At 38.2% G+C, this 27,863-nt stretch overlaps 3 protein-coding genes and 1 long non-coding RNA gene across 7 annotated transcripts in view; 3 read left to right on the top strand and 1 right to left on the bottom strand.

The window, feature by feature from the left end:
• LOC307137960 (uncharacterized protein) overlaps window positions 1-27,863 on the bottom strand; it is a 213,326-nt gene that overhangs the window by 55,037 nt on the left and 130,426 nt on the right. The gene's annotated exons all lie outside the window — the stretch shown is intronic.
• On the top strand, window positions 1,798-16,121 carry ppp1r26 (protein phosphatase 1, regulatory subunit 26). 2 transcript variants are annotated; one of them, XM_079835180.1, is made up of 6 exons: window positions 1,798-1,940; window positions 8,848-12,342; window positions 14,443-14,527; window positions 14,905-15,022; window positions 15,578-15,627; window positions 15,843-16,121. In XM_079835180.1, the coding sequence occupies exons 2-6, from the start codon at window positions 8,912-8,914 to the stop codon at window positions 15,849-15,851; spliced, it is 3,693 nt and encodes a 1,230-aa protein (XP_079691306.1). In that variant the 5' UTR covers window positions 1,798-1,940; window positions 8,848-8,911; the 3' UTR covers window positions 15,852-16,121. The 2 variants fall into 2 exon arrangements, with proteins under 2 accessions (XP_079691306.1, XP_079691307.1); XM_079835181.1 differs by lacking the exon at window positions 14,443-14,527 and having other exon boundaries at window positions 15,843-16,120.
• Window positions 16,236-21,302, top strand: mrps2 (mitochondrial ribosomal protein S2). 2 transcript variants are annotated; one of them, XR_013817921.1, is made up of 5 exons: window positions 16,236-16,291; window positions 16,535-16,648; window positions 17,364-17,493; window positions 18,572-19,508; window positions 20,831-21,302. XR_013817921.1 is itself a non-coding variant. In XM_079835182.1 (4 exons), exons 1-4 carry the CDS (start codon window positions 16,267-16,269, stop codon window positions 19,104-19,106), a joined length of 804 nt encoding a protein of 267 aa, XP_079691308.1. In that variant the 5' UTR covers window positions 16,236-16,266; the 3' UTR covers window positions 19,107-19,984. The 2 variants fall into 2 exon arrangements, 1 of the variants encoding a protein (XP_079691308.1); XM_079835182.1 differs by lacking the exon at window positions 20,831-21,302 and having other exon boundaries at window positions 18,572-19,984.
• Window positions 23,353-27,853, top strand: LOC307137502. Of its 2 annotated transcripts, XR_013817919.1 has the most exons (4): window positions 23,353-23,408; window positions 24,093-24,151; window positions 25,437-25,883; window positions 26,388-27,853. It is a non-coding gene; the product is annotated as an uncharacterized lncRNA (long non-coding RNA). The 2 variants fall into 2 exon arrangements; XR_013817920.1 differs by lacking the exon at window positions 23,353-23,408 and having other exon boundaries at window positions 24,019-24,151.

Raw genomic sequence — 27,863 nt, 5'->3', positions numbered from 1 at the left:
ATGAATCAAAATGGACAATTCCTGTTTTTTTATGGAATATTGAGATTTATCCATGCATATCATTTCTATGCAATCCCTCTTAATTTTTTAACAAAATAACTCCCCTTCCCTCTTGCAGCAACATCTCTTCTCTTCTCTGATGACGTACTTACTGGCGTGAGGGCGGGGCAACCTGTCACTCACATGAGATCCACCAATAGCAAACCACAACCATCCAATCAATTCCCCAAGGACAAAATCAAGTCTCGCCCCAACATTTTTTTCTTGTTCGAGAAGCCGTTTCACCCAAATATATGTCACAACATGGAAGAAAAGACTATCGCAACCTCCATTTCATGCCGACTGAAAATAGCAACCTTCAATGCAAATCTGTAGTGTAACATCAACAGCTTACTCAGAGTAGGTTTATTCTTTAAAGAGCGGTTGGATTTACATCTAAGTCTTGGCTAAGCAAAAACAAAGCTTATGTTCAATAGCTACAAAAAAGCTATTGAACATTTCAATCGTTGTTGCCAAAATGATAAATTAAATTAAACACATGGTAACCTTTTATTCACAACTGTGCGGCACGTTGAATACAATATAGTGAAGGTTTTCACAATGCCTGCCATTTACATTTATTTACTTTGCAGATGCTTTTATCCAAAGTGAATTACAAATGAGGAATACAGCAAGCAAGTATTTTCCACACTTTTGAATAGTCCCTAAAACCAAGCAGTGACTTAAAATATAAAACAAATAATTAACACCGAGCTTTATTTATTTTTTTTGTCTGGACATGCACATTCTCAACCAACTTTATGGGATGCTTTTCCCATGTCCAGTATACCCTCCTAAGACCCAGGAAAACAAAGTATTTTGTGTTTAGTTTTTTCTTTCTTTCATGTCATTACATTGTTTAGAGCATAAGAAATTTCTTTTTTTGAAAAGTGATATCTTATTCATATGTTATGCTATGTCCTCGTAAGTCGACACTGGGACTTTAAAAAATAAAATGATATGAAATGACATGTAGGCAAGAACAATGGGATTATTTTTTTCACCAATCAATTTTCAGGTTTCAGGATTTTTTAACTAATATTTGTTTAAAGATGATTCTCAACTATGTTATGAAAGATATAATGGAAATAATGATATACCATTTTACTTGATGCAATATGTGGGTAAAATAGCCATACATGGGTTTCCCAATTCAATGCAATGTAAACACTATCTAATTTGCATATTAATGTGTTCTTGGAGCAACATGTAATGAAAAAATAAGTTTTCTTTCCCTATTTACATGCTGTCTCCCAATTCTCCTCTATTGAGGACATAATATGAAATCAATGCCATGTTTTGTTGTCATATTTTGATTAAAAACCCCATAACATTTTCCTGAGATGTTGATTTATAACAAACTATTTGGAAATGAGTCAGATTTAAATGATAATTTAAGTGCTAAACTTGATCATTCAGTCATTTTTAAAGACCAAGGAGAAGTTTTTGTCCTGGTGAACCCTCAAAACAAATGCCATCTCCGAAAAGCCCTGAATGTTTTCTTTACGGGACATCCAGATTTAAAATTGTGACATGGTGTCAGAGAAATTCACTATAATGTCCTCGAACGAGGACAGTGGCACCCAGTAGGATACTGGACACCTGTTGTTGGCTGCTTTTTTTCATCATTCAGTAAATAAATTTGAAAAGAAATTCTTATGTAGGCTACTCACAATGTATATATGGCTACATCATTCATTCCACAACACAAATTGAGTCTGCTCTGCAGTACTGTGTCTTTAAGTGATTTCTGGAGGTAAGTCGAAAGGCAGAAGGGGTGCACGAGACAGCTGCGCGCGCCCGCTCCCGTATGTGGACACTCCAAAAAATGTGTTAAGAATTACAAAAGGTGGATCTGTTACACTGGAAGATCAACGCAACAGCTGTTCATCAGTCGTAAGGTGAGTCTCATCCCGTTATCTGTCGCTTGTATGCAGCGGGCTGTTACTACTGTGATGTTTTACGATAGAGAGACACAGTACAAAGAGGCTTTTGCAAAAATGAACCGGCGAGAAGTGAAGAGGCCCCGCGAGTGTCTCACCGCATACATCTCCAGGCGAACTTTAGCTTTCCTCCTTCCCTTTCTTTGCTACATTTTAGGGGGGCTATGTTAGTAATAGTCCAATTTGGACGCACGACCCCTGAACTTCCTCCTAACATACCTTCTTTTGACACTAAACGAGTGTAAACACGGCCGGAGACACCGTGGCCGCCAGGCGGAAGACGCTTGTTCCTCTACGGTGTCTCTTAGCTCCGCTCCCCGGTCTCGGGTGCAGGCAGAGCCGCGAGATGTGCGGAGGGACAGCGCGGTGAGGCGGAGCTCTGAAGGCGGGTTAAAACACATAAACACAACACGTTTCTCGCACGGAAGTGCAAAAGGGATACAATGTCTCTACTTGGTTGGAGTTTCACGGTAACATCATAGTGGAGGGAATTTTTTTGTCATAACTTACGAGAGTTTATTGTCTCGGGAGATGAAGGCGGTGGAGGGGCCTCGGCTATGCGCTGCTCGGGATCGTTGTAGCCTAGCACCTATAAAATTAGGAATAGGAATCGTAATTAATGTTGCCATCTTAGCGATTCTGGTTCATTGACAGTTTCATTCGTGGTTCTTTCACTAGGCTACTTTAAACGAATAAACATTTGAAATAAGAATGTATTATTTCCCTGGATGTATTCATTCCCCTCAAATGTAACAATGTAACAAAGCATAAATAGCCTACTTTAGTCTACACACAGATTCGTTACATATGAACGTATTACGATAAATTGTTTTAACTATAAAATAAAAACAAATTAAAACACATGTTTAACTTTCCTTCACGCATTTTTACTCACATGCCACTGAATAAAAACGTATAAAATGTTATTTTTTGTTAACGTTATGATATGGACCACTAGTACAACATAACACACTGACAGTTCTTGGCCCATTTCGAGAAGTAGCTAACGAAAGTAATAATTTACTGTTCAATTATTCAGATTCATTCAGCAACCGCTCCAACTGATTCATAAATCTTTATTCGGCACTGGTTAGTGTTGCCAGATTGGGTCGACGATTTCCAGCCCAAAAGCTTGCTAAAACCCGCCCAATCCAAGAAAACACTGCCCAAAATTTGAACTGCCAAAATAATGTGATTATAATTCTATGTCAATCAAGGATGATTAGCACCATTGTATCTCCTCAAAACAAAATAAAATAAATAAATGTCCCAGGAAAATATATCAAACAGGGCAAATACATTCAAATACAGTCATGCATGACTAAAATGTGGAAAGTGGAAACCGTCAAAATCACAAAATTAACCAATAATAATTTTTAAATGTCAAAAGTAAGAATAAACTAATTTAAGTGCAAAAAGTGCCCAATATAAGTGATTGGAATAAACAATGTAATTAGCAGGCATTACACACACATTACTGCACACACCACAGCCAAAATGTGTAATTCACTGATATCGTACCATAGTACTACAACAACAAAATAGCAACAAGAATGCATTTACCTTTGTGTTGTGCTTTAACTTCAGACAGTAGCGTTATGTCTTTCGTAAAGTACATATTTGTAGAACTTAACAGTCAAAATGGATTAATCGTTGATTCAAACCTCTTTCAGCAGCTGTCGGGACGAGTACAGCGTAGTCTAGCCGGTTTAAAAGGTGCAGATGTCCAGATCAGTGTGCACACGATGATGGACAGGAGTCATATATTCGATTTCAATTCAAGTCATTCAACTGTGCTCTTAGAGTTAGTTATATTTATAAAGAGTCTTTGAGTCACCGGTGTAATCCACGTTTTGGTTCACTCTCCCACTCATTACAGTAGATAACTTACTGTATATTTATGCCACTTTGGCATAGAGATCACTTGATATCCAGCTACAATTTTGCGCTGAAAACCTGTCATGAATGAGCGTGTCTCCGTGCTGATCGCTGATTGGCTGAAAGTGCGTGCTGGTCAGTGACTTCAACACTTGCCAGCTGACTCTATGCGGGGCCAGTGTGTGTAACCATGACTGATTTTATGGTGTACAAGCACACTTGAGTTTGTTGTTAACCAATTAGACTATAAAATTTACATGTTTGAAAACCGCCGAACTGACCCCAAACCAGCCCAAATTTTGTCCACCCGCCCAAGCCCGTTTTTTACCCGGGATAAACGGTTGTCTTTCAAATTCCCTCTGCATGCAATTGGATAGCGCCATGAGCGCCACAACCAACCAGAGCGAAGAAGAAGGTGAAGCCGAGCTAACGTTAGTTGATAGACTTTTGCCGTATCCGGTCGGCAAAACTCCGAACACATCTTCTTTTCTTAAGAATAACTTCAGTGCCGTTCTTTGTTCTTTTCTCAAAGAAAAGCTTAACTCCAAGTCTTCCAGAGTCGCGGCCAAAGCCGATTCGAAAGGCCGCTGTTCGCCAGCTTTGTTTACGAGTAGCACGCAGAACCTCCGCAACTCTGCCGTGACGTCATTGTTAAGCCCGCCCACCGACTCTACACACGCTGTGATTGGCCTGACCAGAGTTTGGTTTTTCCAGCTCTCAGGTCTTGCCTCGAGACTACACTCGAGGCAAAATACATTTTCTGCCGCAAGGGTGCGTCTAGATTTCTAGGCTAGTATACTAAAGAATCCTGTCTGGAACAAACACTTCTGTAAAAAAAACAAAAATAATATTAGATTTAGGAAACAAAAACACAAATGACTTTCAACATCAACTCCTCTACATCACAGAAATGTTTCCATCACATATATACTGATGGATCAAAATCTGGGCACTGTGTATCATCTGCGTTTGTAAGAGGAATATCCATCCCTAAACATAGGATAATTTTTACAGCAGAAGCATATGCTGTCATTTTAGCATTGGACTAGCTACTTAAAGACTAGACAACAGAGAAATGTTCTTATTATAGATTCAAAGTCTACAAGCAATGTCATCCCTTAAAAATTTTCACCCAGCCCTGCTTGAACTAGAGGGTCATCAATTTAATATCTGGTTTTGTTGGGTATCTGGGCATCGAAGAAAAAGAGGAAGCAGACTCTGCTGCTAAAGAAGCATTATCAGCAGAACATTTGCACAGTACCTCCTATGGATCTAAACCCAATAATTAATTTCTATATTAATAACAAATGGCAAACAGAATGGGATTTATATACTATAAACAAACTTCATGGAATCAGCCCGTTGTCGGAAGAAGTTTCTATTAAATCTCAAACCGTTGCAGAATAGGCCATTCCAGGAAGACACAAGTTTTTAATACTAGGAGAGGGTCCAACAAAATGTTCTTTCTGTCAAAACTCTTTATCATTGAAGCATGTTTTATTAGATTGTGCTGTTTTTAACCCTGTGAGAAACCTGTTTTTATTCACTTAACTCTTTTGAAGAAGTCTTTAACAAAGTTAAACCAATAGAGTTTTTAGCAAAAATAAAACACCTGATGTAGTTTTACAATAATTTTTTCTTGCCATGAAATTAGCCACAGAAGCTGGCATGGCGTTAAGAACAAACAAACATGAAAGAATCAAATAAGTTTATACACACTTTCTATTTGCTCTTCTATGCACTGAAAGTTCTAGGTTTTTGTTAATGTTCTCATATGTAAAGTTAAAAATACAAAGAAGGTGTGCACACCCTCAAACCCAAACCAAAACCATTTTGTACCATTTAGTTTTATTAGTTATTTAACTATTTATTATCTATTTAACTTTTTTAGAATTTGAAAGATGATAAAGATATTGTTTGAGAAGTGAGATCTCTGATTGTAATCCTTGAAAAGTCCTCGAATTTCATTTTACAGTATCTGTATGAACCCTGGTTTAAGCAGTTTAATTAAAAAAAGGTCAAATAAAAAATGTATTTTAAAATTCCAAACAAGATGAGAAAATTTAACAAATACATAAAACTAATAAAAAAAATATTGTAAGTATTTGACACTCTGGTCAAAATCTGGTCAGCGATTGTTGTAGAGTTTTATGTATATCGAATCAAACTAAAGAAGAGAATCTGCTGAATTTAATGATACTAGTTCCGTCAGTTAACATCCATTAACCTTATCTTACATTTTCTACCACAAAATCATTGTATGATGATTGCCATTGGTGTAGAATAATAATAAAATGTAAATTTGTCCCCCACAGTTTTTTGGTACATGTGTGTTCACATAGAGGTTTCATCCGGCCCTTCGGATGAGACGTTAAACCGAGGTCATGACTCTCTGTGGTCATTAATAATCCCAGGATGTCCTTCGTAAAAGAGTAGGGGTTTAACCCCGGCATCCTGGCCAAATTTGCCCATTGGCCTCTGTCCATCATGGCCTCCTAATCATCCCCATATACTGATTGGCTTCATCACTCTTGTCTCCTCTCCACCACCATAAGCTGGTCTGTGGTTGGCGTTCTGGCGCAATATGGGGAAAAATGTTTGTGTTTTTTGTTTTTTATTTGTTTTTTGTCCACAAGTGAGACTCATAAAACTTTTGACGTTCCAGGAAATCCTGTAGCTGAATAAAAAGCAGAAACGTTTTGTCAATTGAGACGTGAAGAACATACAATTGCTACAATGTATGGTTTGTGTGTTTTTCAAGCCATCTCTGGGTATTTTCTAGAGATGCTCCGATCAGCATTTTTGGGGCCGATCACCAAGATCATGATCTGCCGATTGCCGATTACTGCCGATCACAGAATGGCAGGGAAATGGCAATCTTTTATCTATAATCTTGCAGAGTTTGCACCATTTGTAGAAATGAAACTAACTCTAAATTAACTGAGTCAAGATCTTGAAGAACCACCAAGTGTTTATTTTAGAAATGAGATAACTTAAAGCTACACTATGTAACTTTTCCGTCCACTAGAGGTCGCCTGTTCAAAACAAAGGCGTAGTTTGATGACGCCACGTTTGAGCGCAGAATCTCGGGACATGTGGTCTTCACCTCACAGCCGGTGGGAAACAGTCAGGATAGGACTCGGGCAGAAATCATGTTCATGGATGCGATTATTAACATTACTGTAGTCTGAAGCAGAGCAGGACCGAGTGTTGTGGAGCTGAGCAAGGCCGCAGGAGCGATTGAAGAGCGGGACTGTTATTATGGCATAGTCGTTGGCGGGACTTTTATTATGACACGGTTGCCGGCGGCACTTCCTCTTCTCCAGTGCTGAGTGTGAGGTAACGCATCTCTGTTTATCGTATTAGATATATCTGAGTGTGTTGAAAAGGAAGTTATGACGTTCGCTCGGCGGCTGCTATGACACTTGTTCACACTGCAGTGAGAGTAAAGTGTTTCACTGAATAAAACCGGAGACCGAGGGTGACGCAGATATGACGCAATCGACAGGCGACTCCCTCACACGCATAGCTCACACGTCCCGGCTCCTTGGTTAAAATAGCAATTTTCTCACGATTTACAAATAGTTGAAAACATTTGGGATATTCTAAGTACTCAACTGAACAAAATATATAACACTGGCCTAGTGGTTTCTGGATGTTTTACTGCAAAAATCCTACATAGTTCACCTTTAAGGCTACTGTAGGCCATCTTTCCCAAATAAATGTATATAATAAATGTATATAATTATCTCACCTAAATATTTGATCATGCAGTGCATCAGCGCGAGTCACGACGGGGTTTACGTGCATACTCGTCAAGACGGTCATTTAGTACATACATTTGTGTGTATCTGACCATTTCAGCACAATTTGTACTCGCAAGCTTTTTGTGAGATGGCCTGTGTGTGTGTGTGTGTGTGTGTGTGTGTGTGTGTGTGTGTGTGTGTGTGTGTGTGTGTGTGTGTGTGTGTGTGTGTGTGTGTGTGTGTCTCTCCAGACCGTGCACGCGAGTGTGGTTTGAACACTGGCAAGACTTAAAAATAAATGCAAATGATAAACTTTAGTGACGATGCGACACTGCCTCGATTGTGCAAAGTGGCAAATTCTGTGTCAACTGTGCAGCTCGATTTTAGAGCACATGCGATGCGCTGATGTGAAGCCATTTGAGCATTTTGAAAGGGAGAGAGAAAGCATGCATGCGGTGATTCACGCGTGCTGTTTGTGAACTTAAGTTACGTCCCACAGAACGTTTTCAAATGACTGCGTAAGTTATTTAATATAGAAATATGAATTGTACCTCACCTTCAGCATTATAATTATTTTACCCGTGCTGGAAAGAGAATGAGACTGTGTCGCTGCGTATCATGCCCTAGCTCTCACGGCAGGTGCGGGTTTTATGTGTCGTCAGCATGCGATCGGTTCATGAGATCGGCCTTTTTGGAGACCGCCGATCAATCATCCCAAAGCGATTATCGACCGATCGAGATCGGTTGCCGATTCATCGGAGCACCCCTAGTATTTTCATAACAATAATTTATATGAATAATGCAGTGCTAATTGACAGCCTTGATAGTACATAATGACCTGTTTGTAGTACATAAACCAATCATAAAATGGTCACAAGGAAAATATAGGAAAAAATATTATAGAATACAAATCGAAGAGTGTATTGTTCAGCAGTGTATTTGATTCCTTAGACAATTAAAAGCAAGAGAAGGAAAGAGTAAAACCTGTCAATTAGACAAAGGTCAGAAAAAAACAGGTATCACACTTGACATTTCTGTCCCCTCACTTCCCCCTGCATGTAGCTAATTTCTAAGTAGTTAAAAGTGACAATTTTACAACTCTCTCTGGTCCCTGTTACTGTTTATATTTTTGACAAATTAAACCTTACAAGTTTAAATGTGATATTTTATATAGCACTCTGCTTACATTGTCATGTTATGAAATTGAAATGAAATTTAAAAATCTGTTTCTTCCATTTTAGAATGTAAAGATCACTGGTGGAGATTCCCCATGCACCTACATCCCTTCCATTCCGACCTTCTAGAATGTTCCTGAAGACGGTTCCTCCGGTGGTGGCTATTCACTCGGAATGGAGGTCCAGTAAGAGCTGCAGCCTGCCTCTCTTTTTCAATGACAGTGCATCCGACAGCGACCTTGCCTCTGTCAGTGGCACCCCCATCCCACAGAAGATCCAGATGATTATAGAGAGCCTTCACTGCACCCAGTCTTCGGACATGAGTGAAAACGGGCAGCCCGAAAAGGCTGCTCATTCCAGCCACGAGGCTGGCTTCAAGGGTCAATTGCGATGTATGGACACGGCGGGAAGATCCCGGCGAGCGGGGGCGGACACTAAGCTACAGTCCGCCAGGGTTAATAATGGCGATGATTCAGACAGTGACGATTCTGTGGACAGGGGCATTGAGGAAGCTATTCAAGAGTATTTGAAGGAGAGGGTGGACCACAAGCGCAAAGGGGATCTGGTGACAAGTTCGCCCCCAGCGCCCAAACTTCAGCGGAGAGAACCGACTGTCCCAGATGCTGCTAAAAAACCAACACATTCCAGTAGTGCCAAGGTGCTAACCGCTAGCAATCATATCCAGAGAGCCTTGAGTGGGACACTGGCCTTAAAGAAGAAAGTCATGAAGAAGAAGCTGAGCAAAGAAAATCCCTTTAAGAAAGCAGACTCAAGTAAAGTTTTGCCTGTAAAAAGTCTTCCTCTACCCAGAGCTAAGAAAGGATCTTCCTCATCTTCTGAGATGGACAGAACTCCGCCTCGTCTTGTCATTAAAGAGGAAGAGGAATTGGTCAATTCAAGCAGCGATGATGGAATCGAAGAGGAGATTCAGAGATTCCAGCAGGAGAAAAGAGACAAACAGGAAAGTGACAAAGATGCCCTGAAATCTTCGCAACAAAGGAAGGACTCTGATTCGAGCAGTGATGAAGGTATTGAGGAAGCCATCCGTCGCTTCCAGGAAGACAAAGACAAGGAGACGAACAAGAAAAGTCCTCTCAAACCTGCCCAACTCCTGCCTGTGCAACATAGCAAGCCATCCGTCATTTCTCCCGAGCGCATAAGCACACAGCCACTCAAAGCGCTTTCGAAGAAGAACAACAAGAAGAAATTGACAACCAAGAAGTCTAATCTCCCTACACCACTGGCTGTAAGCCACTGTTTGAACAAGTGTACATCCCAGAGCTCTAAAGTTAAAGGGTTTACACCTCCCCCTTCAAACCCAAAACAAACCCACACAGAACATCAGATCCACTCCAGCCTGAAGGTCAACACTGCTGAGCTGATGTGTGCAGAAGCCATTCTAGACATCTCCAAGACTGTCATGCCCGAGGTGTTTGAGTCCAACTTAAGCATTGCAAACAAAAATTTGCTGCAGACTCCACCGTTCCCCACTGTTGCACCATCTGAAAATAAAAGTGACGAAAGCTCCGTTGACAGTGAGGACGGAATTGAACAAGAGATAAGGAAATTTTTGGAGCATAAAGCAAAAATGAACAAAGAGCTTCCAATACCAGCAGGTGCACCTCCACCAACTTCAGGAGATCCTACAGCAAGCAAGGAGCCAAAGAAGAAGACGAAGGAAACCCAGCCGAATAAAGCAGTCAGGCTCTCCCTGTCAAAAAAACGCAAGTTTAAAGAGGAACAAAGCAAAGTTGACAGAGATGGTGACTTGGTATTGAATGTTAAAGAGGAGCCCCCGGGGACACCTTTGATTCATAGTGACTCCACCAGATCTGACCTTGCTACCATTCCTACTGTGACATCACATTCAAGCAGGCTAACCACCATTAAAAATAGCAAACCGAAGCAGAACTCCCCACCTGGCAAGGGTTCAGATTGTAGTGTACCCAAAGACAAAGGTTCCACTTACAGTACATCCAGCCCAAAGGCCGTGATTGGCTCTGAGAGAAACGACAGCAGTGACAAAAGCAGCTCCCTAGACAGCGATGAGGATCTAGATGCTGCAATTAAGGACTTGCTTAAGACAAAGAAAAAAGTCAAAAAGAAAGTGAGGGACTTGAAGGCGAGAAAAAATGCTAGACCTTCAGAGGCATCATCTTTGGATGTCATGAAAAAACAGAAACCTTTCATAGACCAGAAGAGTATCCCACCTGCCAAGCTTGTTAAGTCTGGCATCTTGAAAGGGGGCAAAGAAATACCAAACGTTCAGGCTAAAAGCGACAAGGGTTCTAAAAGCAGAGCTGTTAAAGGCAAATCAGAAGTCCAGAACATCAAACAATCTGAAAGCCCTGCGCAAACTGACAAGGTGACCGGGAATGGTGGGGTTTCCAAGGCCACAGATGGGGACATGCCTTCTTCCAGTCCACGTGCAGAAGACAATGACAGTTCTGTTGACAGCGATGATAGCATTGAGCAAGAGATCAGGAGATTTCTAGCTGAAAGGGCCAAGGTGTCCGCGCCTCTCGCCGCAAACATCAAACAGGAAGAGGCCGTAAACTCCTTGACCTCATCTGCAGAGTTTGACGTTAAACCAGAAACTCAAAAGATACTCACTGAAACTTCAGTGCCTGCTTCAACGTCAACCTCTGGTAGACTTTGGAAATGTGAGGAATCACAAGAGGAATCCACACCCTCAAGACCCATGGAGGCACCTGCAGAACTCGATAAGGGACCAGTCCTGACACCAGGCAGCACTTGCATTATGGGTTTCAGGAGGACCGAAAGTGAAAAATTTGAGATCTCGACCCCAAGAGATCCAAAGAACGGCAGCTCACAGACAGGAAAGGACACTCCGACAAGTCATGCCATCAAACCCAACTCCTTCACATCACCCTCTGTGAGGTCAGAAACGCCCCTTTTGTCAGGTCATCAACACCAAAACCTGTTCCTGTTGAGGCCTGTTAACAGCAGTAAGAGCGACGTCAAGGAACCTTCCCCGGTAGACTGTACTGACCTTCCCGTCAGCCGCCAGAGTAGAACAGCCCCTAGGATACCTTTGAGGGATGTCATTAGCTCTCTTTGTCCCTCACCTGTTTTGAAAACTCAAATTAGTTCCCCTGCAGATAACCATGCCATCATCACTGGTGACCTCTCAACCTCGGCACCCCCTGGGGCCAGGACAGAGGGACATTACTTGCATAACCGCCTGAAAAGGGACAGACACCTCTCTGATAGACCACACTTATCCCCCGCCACCTCACATCTGTGCCAGCCCTCACCTGTACTGCAGCCCCACCTGGGCGATGGCGTAATCCAGGTGCAACAGGACCAGGCTACTTTCCCATCACTCTCAGCAAAGACAAACCTGCAGGTCAACCAAGCTGAGTCAACAGAATCCGCTGCAAGTTTAGGAGAAAAACAAAGGGAGGGAGAAAGTGTTAGCAAGGAAGAGAAAAGGCAGGAAGATGAGGAGGAGAAATGTGTTGATGAGACAGATGTAGAGTCAGATGAGGAAAGGAAAGATCAGAAGACACAAGACAAGAGGAATCAGCCCGCTAGTCAGTGAGTACCTACCCGTTCTCTCCAAACACACACACACACACACACATATCAGTTAAGGGAACATGGTCGCCAAAAGCCCACTACCTATCCATGCTTCTGTCAATCTAGGATATGAAAGACGACTTCATCAAATTGTTGCGGCCTTTAATTAGAATGATTAATGGGCGGAATTATGGATTCAAATCTGATCCACAGGTTTCCCAACCATACAGCCGAAATTTTCCTTCGGCTTTAAGCATTAGTTGTGTTTTATTTTAGCCTTTAGCCTGACGGACTGCAGCCTCTCATCCATTTCAACATTTTTCTGTCTTTTTGTACTGTATTTCGGTTCCAAGGGACGTCACGTAGGAGTATTTGAGTGTACCACAGCATTTTTTTGTATGTTTGTACATTTATAAATATATTTAAAAGCAGACACGATGTCATAAAGAGAGATTAAACTTTTTTTATTGTTTTTGTTGTTGATTTTCTCTGCAGCAGCTGCAGCATTTCTGAATGAATCCTGCTTTACAAACTTTGCTTTATACATGTTGTTTTGAAATTGTGACTATGAAAAGTAACTGCTATGAAAAAACACCGGAGGTTTATGAAAAGATCACAATAGCATTTGTGAGTTTACATGTTAAAGAGTTCCACAGGTCCATAGGAAAATCAATTTTTCCCACAAAAATATGGCTAAACGTGAAACAAAACTGTGCAAATTGCATCTTCCAGTACTAAACTGTAAAAAGGACTGCAGAATGTATAGAGGCCAACAGAATGAAACCGTTGAAGTGTGCATCAATGCATATTCAGTTGTTATTCATCTGCAATGGTTCTTAAGAACTACAACATTTTTGTAAATATTTTGATATGTTCCAGAGTCATTTAGTCTCCATCCATAACAGAGCGACATAATGTTGCCCCCTGACCTCTGAGAGGGAAGTCTGAGTCGCCTCTCAGTAACATTAAAATGTTCCCTGAGGATTTTAAATGAGGAAATCTCCTCAGTTCAACAGTGAAGGACTAAAATGGGCCTCGTTCGTGAAACAAGCAGAATTAATTTCTGGTAAAATCGTTCATAAAGCCCTTCTTGTGTAAATTGTTCCCTTCAGTTGAATGTGACAGTCTACGCAAGAACAGTTTTACAAACAATTTGCCAAGAAATATGTTCTTCTTGTGTTCCATAATGAGCCCCTTTGAGTTTACATACAATATGTATATAGAATGTGTATGAAAAACAGCCATTTACTTGGTATGAACATTTTACAGAAACATGGCAGTAGCAATTATTGTATCCTTTGCCTTTTGAATTACTAACTTGCCCTCAACAAATGCATTTCCCCTCCTTTTTTGTATTTAGTTAGGAATTCTTTATATTCTTTTGTCATAACTAGGTTATTTTTGTACCACTGGACTTGCAACATTCAGAGATTTATATCAGACTACAAATTACAATGAGGAAATTGGTCATCTTTCTCTTTTTGCACGTTTGCTTACTTATCATAACACACTTGTCAAGTCACACAACCCCCCTCCTCTCTCTCATCCCTCTCTCCGCACCTGTTTCTTAGTTCCTGTTTCTGTTGCTTATTATATGTAGGTGTTTTCCTATGTGAAAAGAATGTTATTTATTTTTGTTTATTGAAGAGAAGAAAGTAAAGACTCATGCTGACTATGCTGGGCATTGCCAGTTTTCATAAATATTTTGCAAAAAATAATTTTTTGGTCCCCTGCTCTGCACAGAGAAAAGAAACTCAAACTGTATCTCTGAAGATGTATAATAAAAATTGACTTTGAGACACAAGGCTGTATTGTTCTTAACTGAGTGTGTGTGCAAACACGCATGAACGTGCAAGTTCCTGTACATGTTTATAATCAGTATCTTGCATATCTTCCTCTGTTATATTTCTATATGAAGTATAGCTTCCTTTCTCACAGATGTCTAAGGAAACTAAAGCTAGTGCCAGTTTATGTGCGCACTCGGATATTCTGTCAAAAAAGCGACAGTTTCCTTCCTTTCTTAAAAATAAACTATATCTACATAATGTGTAACTAACTGGTGAATATTCTTTTTTTATTATATTTCTGTCTTGCTGAATGTTCATGTTTTTACTCTAGAGTAATTAAACACTCTTCCAGACACAAAAAGGAATGGGCTGTCAATTTTTCCTCACACAAGAAGATTGGAGGATTTCTTAAGAATGTAATGTAATACATAACTAATTTTATTCTTTGTCACAGACATTTTAGTTGCATTAGTGTGTCCAAATGCTGTGTTGGATGAACTTGATGCATGATAAGCAGATCAAATTTGTTTAGATTTTAACTGTAAATTCGCTGTCTTTTATCCAATTATGTTTTAAACACTTTGCATGTGTTCTATTGTAAATGTTGAGGTTTTGTTTTCACTTGAATATGTCATTCTAGGTGTGTTGATTTATCTACACTGTAATGCTAAAGTAAATTCCCAGTGAACACACATCCAGATTGTTTATAGTATCAGTAATCAAATTGGTTATTGGTGTCTGCAGATGACGGATGCAACAGTATGTGTAAATATGTTTCTTTTGTTTGCTCCAGGTCTCTCTCCACCTCTATAGATCCAGGGTTCTTACTAAGTCCATATATCGCCCTGGACACGGAGGAGAGGAGTCTGAAATTTCAAACCAGGCGTCTCAATATTCAAAAGCAGCTAGAGGTACTTTGAATTGTACACACACTAATGTAACACAGATTTGATGCATTCAGTACATATAAGGGAATATATAGCCATTTTTGTGTGTGTGTGTGTGTGTGTGTGTGTGTGTGTGTGTGTGTGTGTGTGTGTGTGTGTGTGTGTGTGTGTGGTCCTGGTTTACCCAAAAATGTACCCACAAAGATGGCAATATTCGGCAAAATATGTTTTTATGTTTTACATGTTTCTGTGACAGGTAGGTTTAGGGGTAGTGTTGGGTTAGGCCATAGAAAATACCATTAAGCTGGTATAAAATCAATGGAAATCTGTGCAATGTCCTCACTTTAAGTGTGTGTGTGTGTGTGTGTGTGTGTGTGTGTGTGTGTGTGTGTGTGTGTGTGTGTGTGTGTGTGTGTGTGTGTGTGTGTGTGTGTGTGTGTGTGTGTGTGTGTGTGTGTGTGTGTGTGTGTGTGTGTGTGTGTGTGTGTGTGTGTGTGTGTGTGTGTGTGTGTGTGTGTGTGTGTGTGTGTGTGTGTGTGTGTGTGTGTGTGTGTGTGTGTGTGTGTGTGTGTTTTGTAGGGCAGCAAGACAGTGAAACGAAGGCTGCAGTTTGTGGTCAGTGTGCCCAGGTAAATACACCAATTAAATAAATAATAATGAAGACAAATTGCTCACTAAATTACACATAAAACAACGCATGACACGATAAATAGATACATTGATTAAGTTTTTGTGTATAGAAATACTGATTTATGTTATAGGTGTTCATATTCGGAATGATTTGTATGCTTTCTGGCTGTTTTGCATTAGTGGAACCTGTCAGTGATGTTTTGTTTTATTACAGGTAAACTGAAGCCACTGGAAAATATAATGAAAAGGAGGTTCTCATGTTCAACAGAATATTGTAATATGAAGTATATTTAAAATGTCGGAATTGCATTTAAATGAAAAAAAAAAGATATATATTTAAAAAATAATTGTTGCAACACATTATTTAGTTCTGGATTCATATTTGTTTTTACTTTCCTGGTTTATTCATCGTTCTTAAGTTCCATCATTTAAATTGTTCATTGTAATGAAATCGACACTGGTTCCTTGAATAAAGTTTTTTTTGTTCATTTCAAATCACGGGGCCATTGTGGCACTTGTAGTTCATGTGTTGTGTAACGCGAACGGTTTTTATTAGACCAAAGTGCTGTATGGAACATCACTATCCACAATCCTTTGCGCTTTTTCACAAGCTCGGTGGGCGGAGCTCGAACGGAAACATGGCAGCGGGCGTCTTAACTAGAGGTGAAATAAAACGTGTTTTTATGTAATGTTAATGCTCTTTCAGTGTATTTTATAATACAAACCATATTAAAATAAGAATGGTTATTAACAACATAATTACTTTGTAATCTTGCTTGTGATTTGCAATGACACATACACTACATGTGAAACTCTGTGACCATCGAGTTTCTGAGCAGGCTTGCGACAGACTTGGTAAAAACAACAACATCTAACATTTAATGCATGTAATATGATGGGTTTCAGTAACGCAGGTTCTCCGGGGCCCTCGGTCGGTCGCTGCTGTGTTCTCGTGTCACGGACAGACATTCAGCTCCGCGGCAGCTGCAGTCAAATCAACGCCAACAGCGAGAGACACCGGTGATTATGATTATTATTATGATTATGACACATGCATACAGAACACCTGAAACCCAGCGAACTAGAGATACAATTTCTGTGTATAGCAGGCTATAAAACATGGCTTTTCAAACTGGGGGTCACAAGGGAGTCCTAAGGTGGTCATGAAAAATTACAAATATTGATGATTAATTAAAAGATAAATAATAATATAATAAATTATGATATATAAAATATAGTAATTGATTAAAATGCAAATATATGTATGTATGTTTATATATATATATATATATATATATATATATATATATATATATATATATATATAATATAGCATTAATTTCCACTGTATAAATTGGGTCTGTATACATAAAAATGCACTGCAGTCTTTTACATTTTAGGATGGTTGTCCCTTGTATGAGTATGATCATATTAAGGGTCTGTGGTAAAAAAAAATTCTTTGTTTCCCGACACAAAATCTGTCTCTAATAAATGTTTTACATTACGTTATCGTTTAACCACAATTACATAAATGAATACAGATGAGATGTTCATAATGAAGCTATAGCTATATAGCTTGTATATACAATTATTCCTCTTTAGCAAATTTACTGTAAATATGTACGTAGTAATATGTGCAGTTTTCTCTGTAAAGCTGTAAAAAGCACTATGCAAAAAAACATTGAGAGTGTGAGAAATATTTATTCATAACTAATATACAGTCTTACATATGCAGCTGCTACAGAGAAAATCCAGAACTTCCCACTAACTCAACCAGACTATTTCCGCTTGTCTGAGCTCTTCACCATAAAGGACCTGTTTGAGGCCCGTGTCCATCTTGGACACAAGAAAGGCTGTCGACATAGGTGGGTAATTGACATGACATTTTCAAGTACTATCTATCTATCTATCTATCCATCCATCCATCCATCCATCCATCCATCCATCCATCCATCCATCCATCCATCCATCCATCCATCGACACTACATTATCCATCTATCTATCTTTCTACACTACAGTATCTAACTATCTAGCTAGCTATCTATACTACAGTATCTATCTATCTATCTATCTATCTATCTATCTATCTATCTATCTATCTATCTATCTATCTATCTATCTATCTATCTATCTATCTATCTATCTATCCATCTATCTATCTATCTTTCTGCACTACAGTATCTAACTATCTATCTAGCTAGCTATCTATACTACAGTATCTATCTATCTGTCTATCTGTATATACACACCTATACATATATATACGCATATTTATGCACACACACACACACACACACACACACACACACACACACACACACACACTGAGCTCTTCAGTTACTACTGCTGTTTAGTAACTGATTACATGTAATCTGGATTACATAATCAGATTCCCAAAAAATTAAATGCTTGTAATTATTAGATTACATTTTAATTTATTTATGATTACATTGATTATTTACTTTTAAATTATGATTTATTTAGCTTTTCAGGCATCTCAAGAACTCCCTGCAGTTTCATCACAAACCCCAGTGTGGGAAACCCTGGCGTACAGTTATGCAATATTAAATGGACTTCATGTTATTGATAAAACATTATAGAATATTGTTATATCAATATGGTACAAGATTATCCTATTCAAATCAATGTGATAAACAATTATGGTCAAAAGTGATCGAAAAGCAGTCTGATTATATTACCTTAAATTTGTAATGTAATGAATTACGTTACGAACTACAATTTTGTCATGTAATCAGCAATCTACAGCACATGTACAATATGCTTACAAAATCTTCAAAACGTTTTTAATAATTTGAATAAAGGATTAAGATGTCAATGTTTCTTGGCTAGACATCACTTTTGGCCATTACTGTATTTAATATATATAATGTGGCGAAATCTGAACTTTATTTCAGAGCACTAAGGTATGTTTCTCCCTCTAGGCTGATGGAACCGTATCTGTTCGGCTCTCGTCTGGATGTTGACGTCATTGATCTGGAACAGACAGCAGAACACCTCCAGCGGGCGCTGAACTTCACGGCTCACGTGGCGTACCGCGGTGGCATCGTCCTGTTCGTCACCCGCAGGCGGCAGTTCGGTCACCTGGTGGAGACGACTGCGAGGGAGTGCGGCGAATACGCTCACACGCGCTACTGGAAGGGAGGACTGCTCACCAACGCCCCAATCCAGTACAGCCCCGGTGTGCGACTTCCAGACCTCATCGTCTTCTTCTCCACGCTCAATAACGTTTTCCAGCAGCACGTCGGCATCCGGGACGCAGCCAAAATGAATATTCCCACGGTCGGGATTGTGGACTCTAATTGTAACCCCAGCCTCATCACGTACCCAGTGCCAGGCAACGATGACACTCCTGTTGCGATGGAGATGTACTGCCGGCTATTCAAAATGACAGTTAACAGGGCAAAGGACAAGAGGAGACAGATGGAGCTTCTCAAGGGTATTTCAGCCTCCGTATGAGGGAAGGTCAATCCGAGTGTTTGTCCACATATAGAGAGTTCAGTGGAAATATGAGTCAAATGAGTCTAATATGAGTCAAATATGAATTTGATCTGCAGTTCAAATTCTGACATATTCATGTATTCAAGTTCAATACATAAAATTAACCATCCCGGAACTGAAGACGTCCAACAACTTAATTTGCCAATGTAAAATCCAGTGGCTTCGAACTGAATATTTATTGTTTTGTTTTGATTTCCATTGCTTTAACCCAATAAAGTTTCACACGTCCATAGTGCAATGTTTATCTTTCGTGTTTATTTACAAAATTGTCAGTTTGCAAATTACGAATTTTTATAAAAAAAACTAATCATTTTAACCATCCGATAAGTTTTGTCTTGTGTTGCCACTCATTAGCTAAATGTAGGGCTGCTCGATTATGGAAAAAATCATAATCACGATTATTTTGGTCAATATTGAAATCACGATTATGTAACACACGATTATTTCACATGACTTTGGGAATGTGTTGTATTTATTAAAAATACACCTTTCAACAATTCAATTGAAATTGTAACATTTGTTGTACTTTTTGAACTATTAAAATAAATAATATAACATATATTCGAATCAAAGTATAAAAGTATTCACGTAAAAATGATAACCACAAATAAATAAGATCAACAATATGGTTTGGCTATGCTTTTCATGTACGTCTAACATTAGTTTTCAGGTACAGAAATGTATCAAATGTAAAATAACATTGCATATTTGAGTGCATAAATTAAAGATTAATCCTATTAAACTTACAAAAGCTATTCAATCAAGAGCGGTGAGTGATGTCCTTGTCTTTTGTTGTTTGACATTAAACAGACAGCAGTAAAGGCTACTGCCCCTTTAAGACCTCGCGTCTTCTTTATCGACTGTATAAAGTTCACTTAAGGCATATACAGACTATGTCTGCTAAGATACTCATCAAGATGGACATGTTGACATACGTTTTGTGTGAGTTTGTCCGTTTAAGAGCAAGACTTGAAAGAGAACTCAATATTTGCGCGCTGAGAGACGTGTGCGCGCTCTCGGATGAGCGCACAGACACATTTTCTCACAGCGCGCGCGGCTTCTCATTCTAAACCTAAACCCTAAAGCACTAAACCCGGGTGATGACGGTGAAAACGACTGGTCATATTCGAAAATATGGCAGCACTCGCAATCTCGCATGCATTGAACAAAGTTTACAAAGAGAAAATTATTTGAAAAATATGAAGGAAAAAAAGGACGTTTACACGGCTCCCCTGCTCTCGTCAGTTTTTGTTTCTTTATTAGATTGTCATAGGTCACTCTGTTTAATTTTCAAGTGGTTAAACAAATTCGTGGTGTTCCCTTGCGTTGCAGCCACTACCATGTAGCAAATCTTGCACGTAACATGTTTCTGCTCGTCGTCTGATTCCTCGAAGCCAAACTGTTCCCAGACAACGGAGTTGGTTTTGCCTTTTTTGCTCACCAAACGCTGCTTTAACTGCCCTCCTTCTGCCATCTTTACTCGCGCCCAGTTTTTAAATTCCAGCGGATGATATGCACACGAGACTCACGACCTGAGAGAGATTTGTGGGTTCGGGAGGGGCGGATGTGCGCGTGCGCGTTTCATTCAGAACGCAAGGCAAAATAATCGTTTTTTCTCGATTGTACTATTTTGGTGATCGTTGGGAGGCAAAATCGAAATTCGATTAATTGCACAGCCCTAGCTAAATGTCAGTACTTTAATATACGTTTAAAACGAAATATTACAGTTTTTTTGTTTTCGTTATATTTAATATTTGTGATAAGTAAATCTTTAATGGCAGCGGCTATTTGCACTAAGTGCGAATAGCAATAGATGCTATTTATACCAAGTTATATATTTATAACATTTTTTGGGCGAATTTCTTTTTTTTTTTTGTATGCTATTTACTAAGTGAAAATAGTGTGATACATTCTTTTTATGCATGTAAAATTAGTTCTTTGCAATATGTGCAAATAGTAATTGGATGCAATTTATACTTTATTTTGACGGATGCATACTATTTGCACCTCAGTATTGTCGTACATTAACAGGATGCAATAATAACAGTGTGTAAATGATTATATTTATTAAAATTATTAAATGGATGCTGCCTTAATAAAAGCCCTCCCTACAGCTACCCCTAACCCTACCAAATAAATGCTTTTATTATTATTAAACATTTCGTTAGGCACTTTATTTCCATTTTAAGAACATTTTCTTAATTTTTATTGAAAGTAAATGCCTTTCCGATGTGATATGTGATAGGAAAAGAGAGAAGAGCGAGCTCTGCAAAAGGCAGATTCAAACCCGGGTTGATCGCGTCAAAACCTAGATCTTTAAGCCTTAAGGCCTGTACTACACACTGGGACGAATATCCTGTGCGCTTATCGCCAGCGTTTTTCAACGTGTCTTTCTGTTCACACCACATCCAAGCGATTTTCACTGGCGATGCACCGAGTGAATGTGTAAATTCAGTAGATGCCGCTCCCGGTACACAAGGTGGTGCTGCGCCACTTCTGACACTCGCTTGTCACACAGAAGAAGAAGAGACAGTATTTACATGCTTGCCAAAACCATTCATACACTTTTACTAACTGGCAAAGCAGCATTAGCAGCTCATCATCTTCTTTGTCTACTTACAACTTCCTCGTCGTATCAATGTGTGCTCGGCAAGACCGTTTTGTGCTTAAAAATTAATTATTTAAAAAGAAAAAAACGAACCGAGGCATTTTTTTTTAAATTACGCTTTTACGCCTGGCACTGTGCACACTCACATTGGCTCCCTTTGTTCAGTCACGAGGCGTTAAACGTCGGTGATAAACGCGTGCGAAAATTGTCCCAGTGTGAACAGGTCTTTATATTTTACTGACTATGCCACTGAAAACATTGAAATAACCACGTAATTTTTAAATATTGTTTTTCCTAAAGTGGACCTAGTGCGAATAGTACTTGCCAACAAGTGCAAATAGACACTCTGATCTTTTTAACAGAGTCGAACACAATGATTGCACTTGTCTTGCTTTATCGATGTAGCGACTTCTTTGGCGAACGAAGCAACTTTTTGGCGAAATACTAGTGCTGTCTTTTTTCAGTTTAACGCGTTAAATATCTAACACAACATCTCTTTTTTCTGTCATCCTTTGGCTAGCATTTCATTAAATGATCATGCTCTTATTCATGCAAATGCTGTTAAACCATTCAAGCGCAACAAGACAAAAGAGGATTGACAGCGTGCCCGAATCGATTTCTCTTTTGCCCTTGAACGAACAATATCACACATAATTAATGTTAATCAAAGAACAAAGGTAACAATGAGTTTAATAATGAAGTAATCTATATTTAATTTATTATTTATGCAGTGCAGACTAACTTTATTCAATTTCTTTATATCTAGACAGATAGGAAGGCCACAGGTAAATATGACATTTATTATATTGGATTTATGTGAAGATCAAGTTCACTTAAACTTAAAGTTGTTTCAGTAATACCAGTATTACTAATAACAGTATTAGTTTCGGTGATACTGGCCTTCATTCATAAAAAGATGCCATTACAACAAATATTTAAAATATACTTATAATATAATATATATACTATATTCTTTATGTTGTTTCTACATTAATTTGGAGAGTAACTGTGAAACTATTGCAATATAAAAATATTAAAACTCGCAATTAATAGCGATTAATTACAGAAAAAAACTTGTGATTAATTATGACGTAGGATGCCCCGGTGAGAATATGCTAGTTCTCGCGAGAACCAAGTTTTGTTTTGCTCTATCCTCTGCGCGTCCGCGTTCGTCACCGGAACTTGTGCTACGCCTGTCGTCATACGCTGGAACACACATACGACATTTCGCAGAAGTTAGAGATTACAGTTTGTAATGTTTTAAATATGGATATTTTTCTTACACAAACAACGCTTCGCTTCAGAAGGCCTTTATTAACCACCCGGAGCCGTGTGGAGCAGGTATATGATGGAAGGATGCACTTTTATGGACTTCAAAACAGAAACAACCATTCACTGCCATTATAAAGCATGGAAGAGCCAGAATTTTTAATATAACTCCGATTGTATTCGTCTGAAAGAAGAATGTCATATACACCTAGGGTGACTTGAGGGTGAGTAAATCATGGGCTAAATTACATTTTTGGGTTAACTATCCCTTTAATTCTGTGTAAACCGTCTTTTGTGGTCCAGCGGGCTGCCGTAGTTCTTCTATCTAATATATAAATATCTTTAGCCACTCCTCTCGACTTACTCACTGGGACGCAATGAAGGTGAGAACAGCAACTACATATTGCATACATATATCTTGATTTCACAAAGCAAAGTACTTTGCACATTCGGTTTTATCACATAGGCATTTTATTTATTATTATTATTATTATTATAGCTATTGTATAATAGCTTGACTGTACATAGATTTTTGTGCATTACAATGTTTAGTTATGGTAATGAGTGTGGCGTCATAAAAACGTGCATAATAGTATTTACGATGCATTAATTACAATGAATATGGTGGATTGTTACATTATGCAACGTTTAGACACAACTCACCCTTCCTGCTTAAAACTGGCTGTAACCGCCCACGTGTTGCATGTAAATACGTCAGCCTGTAGTATAATACGAAAACGTTGCTTTACAGTGCAAAATCTTGAATTATGCTGTTAAAATCTTGAATTGTAACCGTGCTGTCATGTTTTATTACATTGAGGTATTTTTTATTTTTGGACACGCAGAAACGCTGCCTTTTGAGGCGACGCAGCGCGTCTTGCAGTAGCGTGCTCGTGTCCGTAGAGGGCGTGAGCGCTCAAGACACGTGATTTCAATTCAAAGTGACACTCTCTGCTGTCAATCAAATTCTGCAAAGTAGTGCACTGTAACCACACTGAACCCTCAACAGAAAGTCTGCGGAAAAGAATGTTGCACAGTTATAAACATATGTTTTAATTCCACTACAGAAACTGCATGAAGATCCTTTTCTTCCTGTTTGGAAACCACCATGATTTTCCACCATCAGGTAAAGATTATAATATATTTTTAAGTATATATGGTTGAATTTAACTTGCTAGCCTTGGATAAGTTGAATTTAACTTAGGCTACTAGCCGCCTTCTGCCAAGATTAAATCTTAAGGACGTTTCAAAATGATCAGAGAAGAAAAAAAGTAAATAATATTCTGTTACGTATACCCAATCATTTAAAATGCACAGTTGAACATAGTTTTTCCAATATTTGTTTTTAATGAACATTTTAGATTAACATTTATAAAAGTTTGGGGTCTTAATAGTTTAGTACTAAAGAAATTAATACTTTTATTCAGCAAGGATGCATTTAACTGATTAAAAGTGACAGGAAAGATAGTTAATAATGTCACAAAATGAATAAATTAATTGAAATCCTGAATATAAATGTATCACTTTTTCCACATATATAGTAAGCAGCACAACTGTTTTCAACTGATAATAATAATTGTTTCATAAAATAATAAACCATATCAGAATGATTTCTGAAGGATCATGTGACACTGAAGACTGTATGAAGAGTAATGATGATGAAAATTCAGCTTTGATCACAGGAATAAATTACATTCAAATGTATTCAAATAGAAAACAGTTGTTATAAGTTAATAATATTTCGTATAAAGTAACGAAAGTAGCCTTTTCTGTATTTTTGATCAAATAAATGCAGTCTTGGCGAGGAGAAGAGACTTCTTTCAAAAACATTTAAACATATTACTGACCTCAAACTTTAAAAGTTTATAAAAGTATTTTACATAATATCTTAATTAGTACAATACAACTACATTATAATTGCAATGCATACAACACACATATATATATATATATATATATATATATATATATATATATATATATATATATATATATATATATATATATATATATATATATATATATATATATATATATATATATATATATATATATATATATATATATATATATATATATATACAATAAAAAATCCAACGTTTTGTCCTAAGTCTAGTCCATCAGTGTGTGCGTCTTGTGTAAGTGTGTGAGTGTAGTTGTGTGTTTGTGTTCTCTGGGTTTTGCCCTGTGAGACGTAACTCTGGCTGTGATGCCACTGTTGTGCCAAAAGTGGGCACAAAGAAACTGGCTTGTGATCGACCCTGCTGTCCTGCATTGTGGACCAGGGGCTTGGAACGAGGCCGGATAACCCAACCCAGACCTCTGTGTGTGTTGTGTTAGTGCCCAGTTCAGCCTGTTTACTCTTTCCGAATACTCCATTAATCCCCCTAAATTGTCTTTGTATGTTCTAGATTCTAATTATGTTCTTCATGAACTCAAGAAAGACGCAAGAAATGGATGAAGCGGAGCTGCATTTTACATGGGTTGTGACTTAAAGTGCCCCAATTATGCTTTTTTATGGATATTACCTTTCATCAAAGTTTCAAAGATCAAGGTGCTTGGGCTCGAATTGATACGATAAAACTGTCACCATTACTGTTCGTATCACTGTGTATCAACTGCTGAGAAAGACCAATCACGACAGACTGGGTGAAGTTTTCTCACTCTGTGAGAAAAGAGGTGATGGTGCAATGTATGGGAACATTTGCGGGTTTTTTTTTTTACTTTGGACGCTTGTAAATCTATTATAAGAGATCTCCCCAAAATTAGGAACCTTTAAAATAGCACAATAGGGGCACTTTAACACAGTAGTCCAACCCTGAACAGAGGTCAAAGGTCGACTGCAGAAAGCTGGACTAGTAAGTTTTCCTCCTCTAAACACACACACACTCACTCACTCAGTCAGACACACAGTTTGTATTGCTCCTCGAGGCGTTGCAGCACAGCTGAATGTGCCGTGTCTGTGTCATGAGGCAGCACAGAGCAGAAGGGCGCTATAAACTACACTTTGCACCCATAATTCCACAGTGCAAAGAATGAGTGACAGCCCATACAAACCAGCCCGAGTCCCTGTTTCAAGGGGGTTTGAATCCTGAAAGGTCCTAAAATGATCTTAAAGACCTGACAATCAAGAGTTTGAATAATAGACTCGTTTGTAAAACTGTTTCTTTTTCTAATCTTTTCCATCATGCTGTTATCTGAAATATTAATTCTAATTCAGATAATCAGCTATTTTGAATTATTAAATGTGGTCAAAAAGAAATCAGTGCAGCAACAACATGAAAGTCACGCATGATTTATGTTATGTCCATTCTCAAAAATGGATCTTCACTTTAATCTTTATTTTGCTTTAATAATTTCAGAAACATGACAAACCATATGGAACAAGTCAGCTGATTGCAAAGTTTACATCTGCTGCGTGCCGCATGTATCTGTCTCAACGGAGGTTGTTGACCGCCAGATGAACAAGATCGCTTGACCATCACCCACGACATACTTCCTTCTGATTGGTCAATTTTTGAACGAGCCATAAATTGTACAATTGTTCCACTCACCTCAATAATCCAATGTCAATTTATTTACTTATTTGTTTATTTTGAAAGCTGTCATAGAGATAATTTACTGTGAACTGGTCATTATTACAAAATAAACCAGTTTTTTTCTACATAATTGATCATGAAAAAGTAAAAGTTTGGAGTGAGTAATATATTTGTAGTTTTGTTGTTGATAGAAATGAAGTTTAATTCTGCAAGGATGCATTCAATTGATCAATGTGACAGTAAAGGCATTGTTTTAAACATTCTATTTCAAATAGATGCTGTTCTTTCAACCTTTCTATTCAAAGAATCCTGGATTTTGTTTTATTATATATTGTATTATATATATTAGTTGCAGTTTTTAAGGTCTGCTTTCTGTTTTCAACATTGATAAATGTTTCTTGAGCAGCAAATCCTCATATTAGAATGATTTCTGAAGGATCATGAAGGATCATGTGACACTGAAGACTGGAGTAATGATGCTGAAAATGCAGCTTTGATCACAGAAATAAAACATTTAAAAATAGAAGAGTTATTTTAAATAAATGCAATCCCACCAACCCCAAACTTTTGAACAGCAGCGCATGTTCACTACCCTGACCCTTCCCTATAAGGTAATTTTGACACCCAATGTAAGATATTTTGATCTGAATTAAAAGGGTTATGCATGAAATAGTGTTATTTTGAATTCAAGTTGAAAGAATGTGAAGAATACTTAAATATAATGATAAAATCTAGTAATTTCAAGGTAAATAAAATAAAAAATATCCAAAAACATTGCATTAAAAAATAGAAAAATATTATCGAAATGAAATAAGCATTCTAGACAAAAGAAAATTTTAGGGCTTCGGGTCATTTTGACCCGCGAGGGAAGGATGAGGGTTAAATATGATATGCTATAATTACATTCATAATTCAAGTGAAATATAATTCAGTATCTCCATCTAGAGCTAAATTATTGTATTTTTTGGAACTAGTAAAACAAGTCTAAACTCTAGACTAAATCTTCTGATGTGATCATTCTTTTACCATAAAAATATTTAATGAAATACATTTAAATGTTTGTTTTAAGTTTTCAGTCTTTGTCAGTCCAGCAAGTTTTGGTCCCATTAGTAACACACCCTTTTAAAGGTGAGGTTTTGGGAGTCCTTGACTAATATATGCTGATTCCTTGTTTCTTCGAAAGGTCGGGTAAAAGGATACGTGCGTTTGTGTTTGACCTCTCACCAAGTGCTGTACTTTGTGTGCCTGATTCACCACAACAACACATTTAATAAAACACAACTACACACAATTTGAGCT

Source organism: Gobio gobio (genome assembly GCF_949357685.1).
Source record: "Gobio gobio genome assembly, chromosome: 14".
Lineage (NCBI taxonomy): Eukaryota > Metazoa > Chordata > Actinopteri > Cypriniformes > Gobionidae > Gobio > Gobio gobio.
The sequence above is the reverse complement of the archived record's forward strand: the minus strand, read 5'-3'. Positions and strand labels throughout refer to the sequence as shown.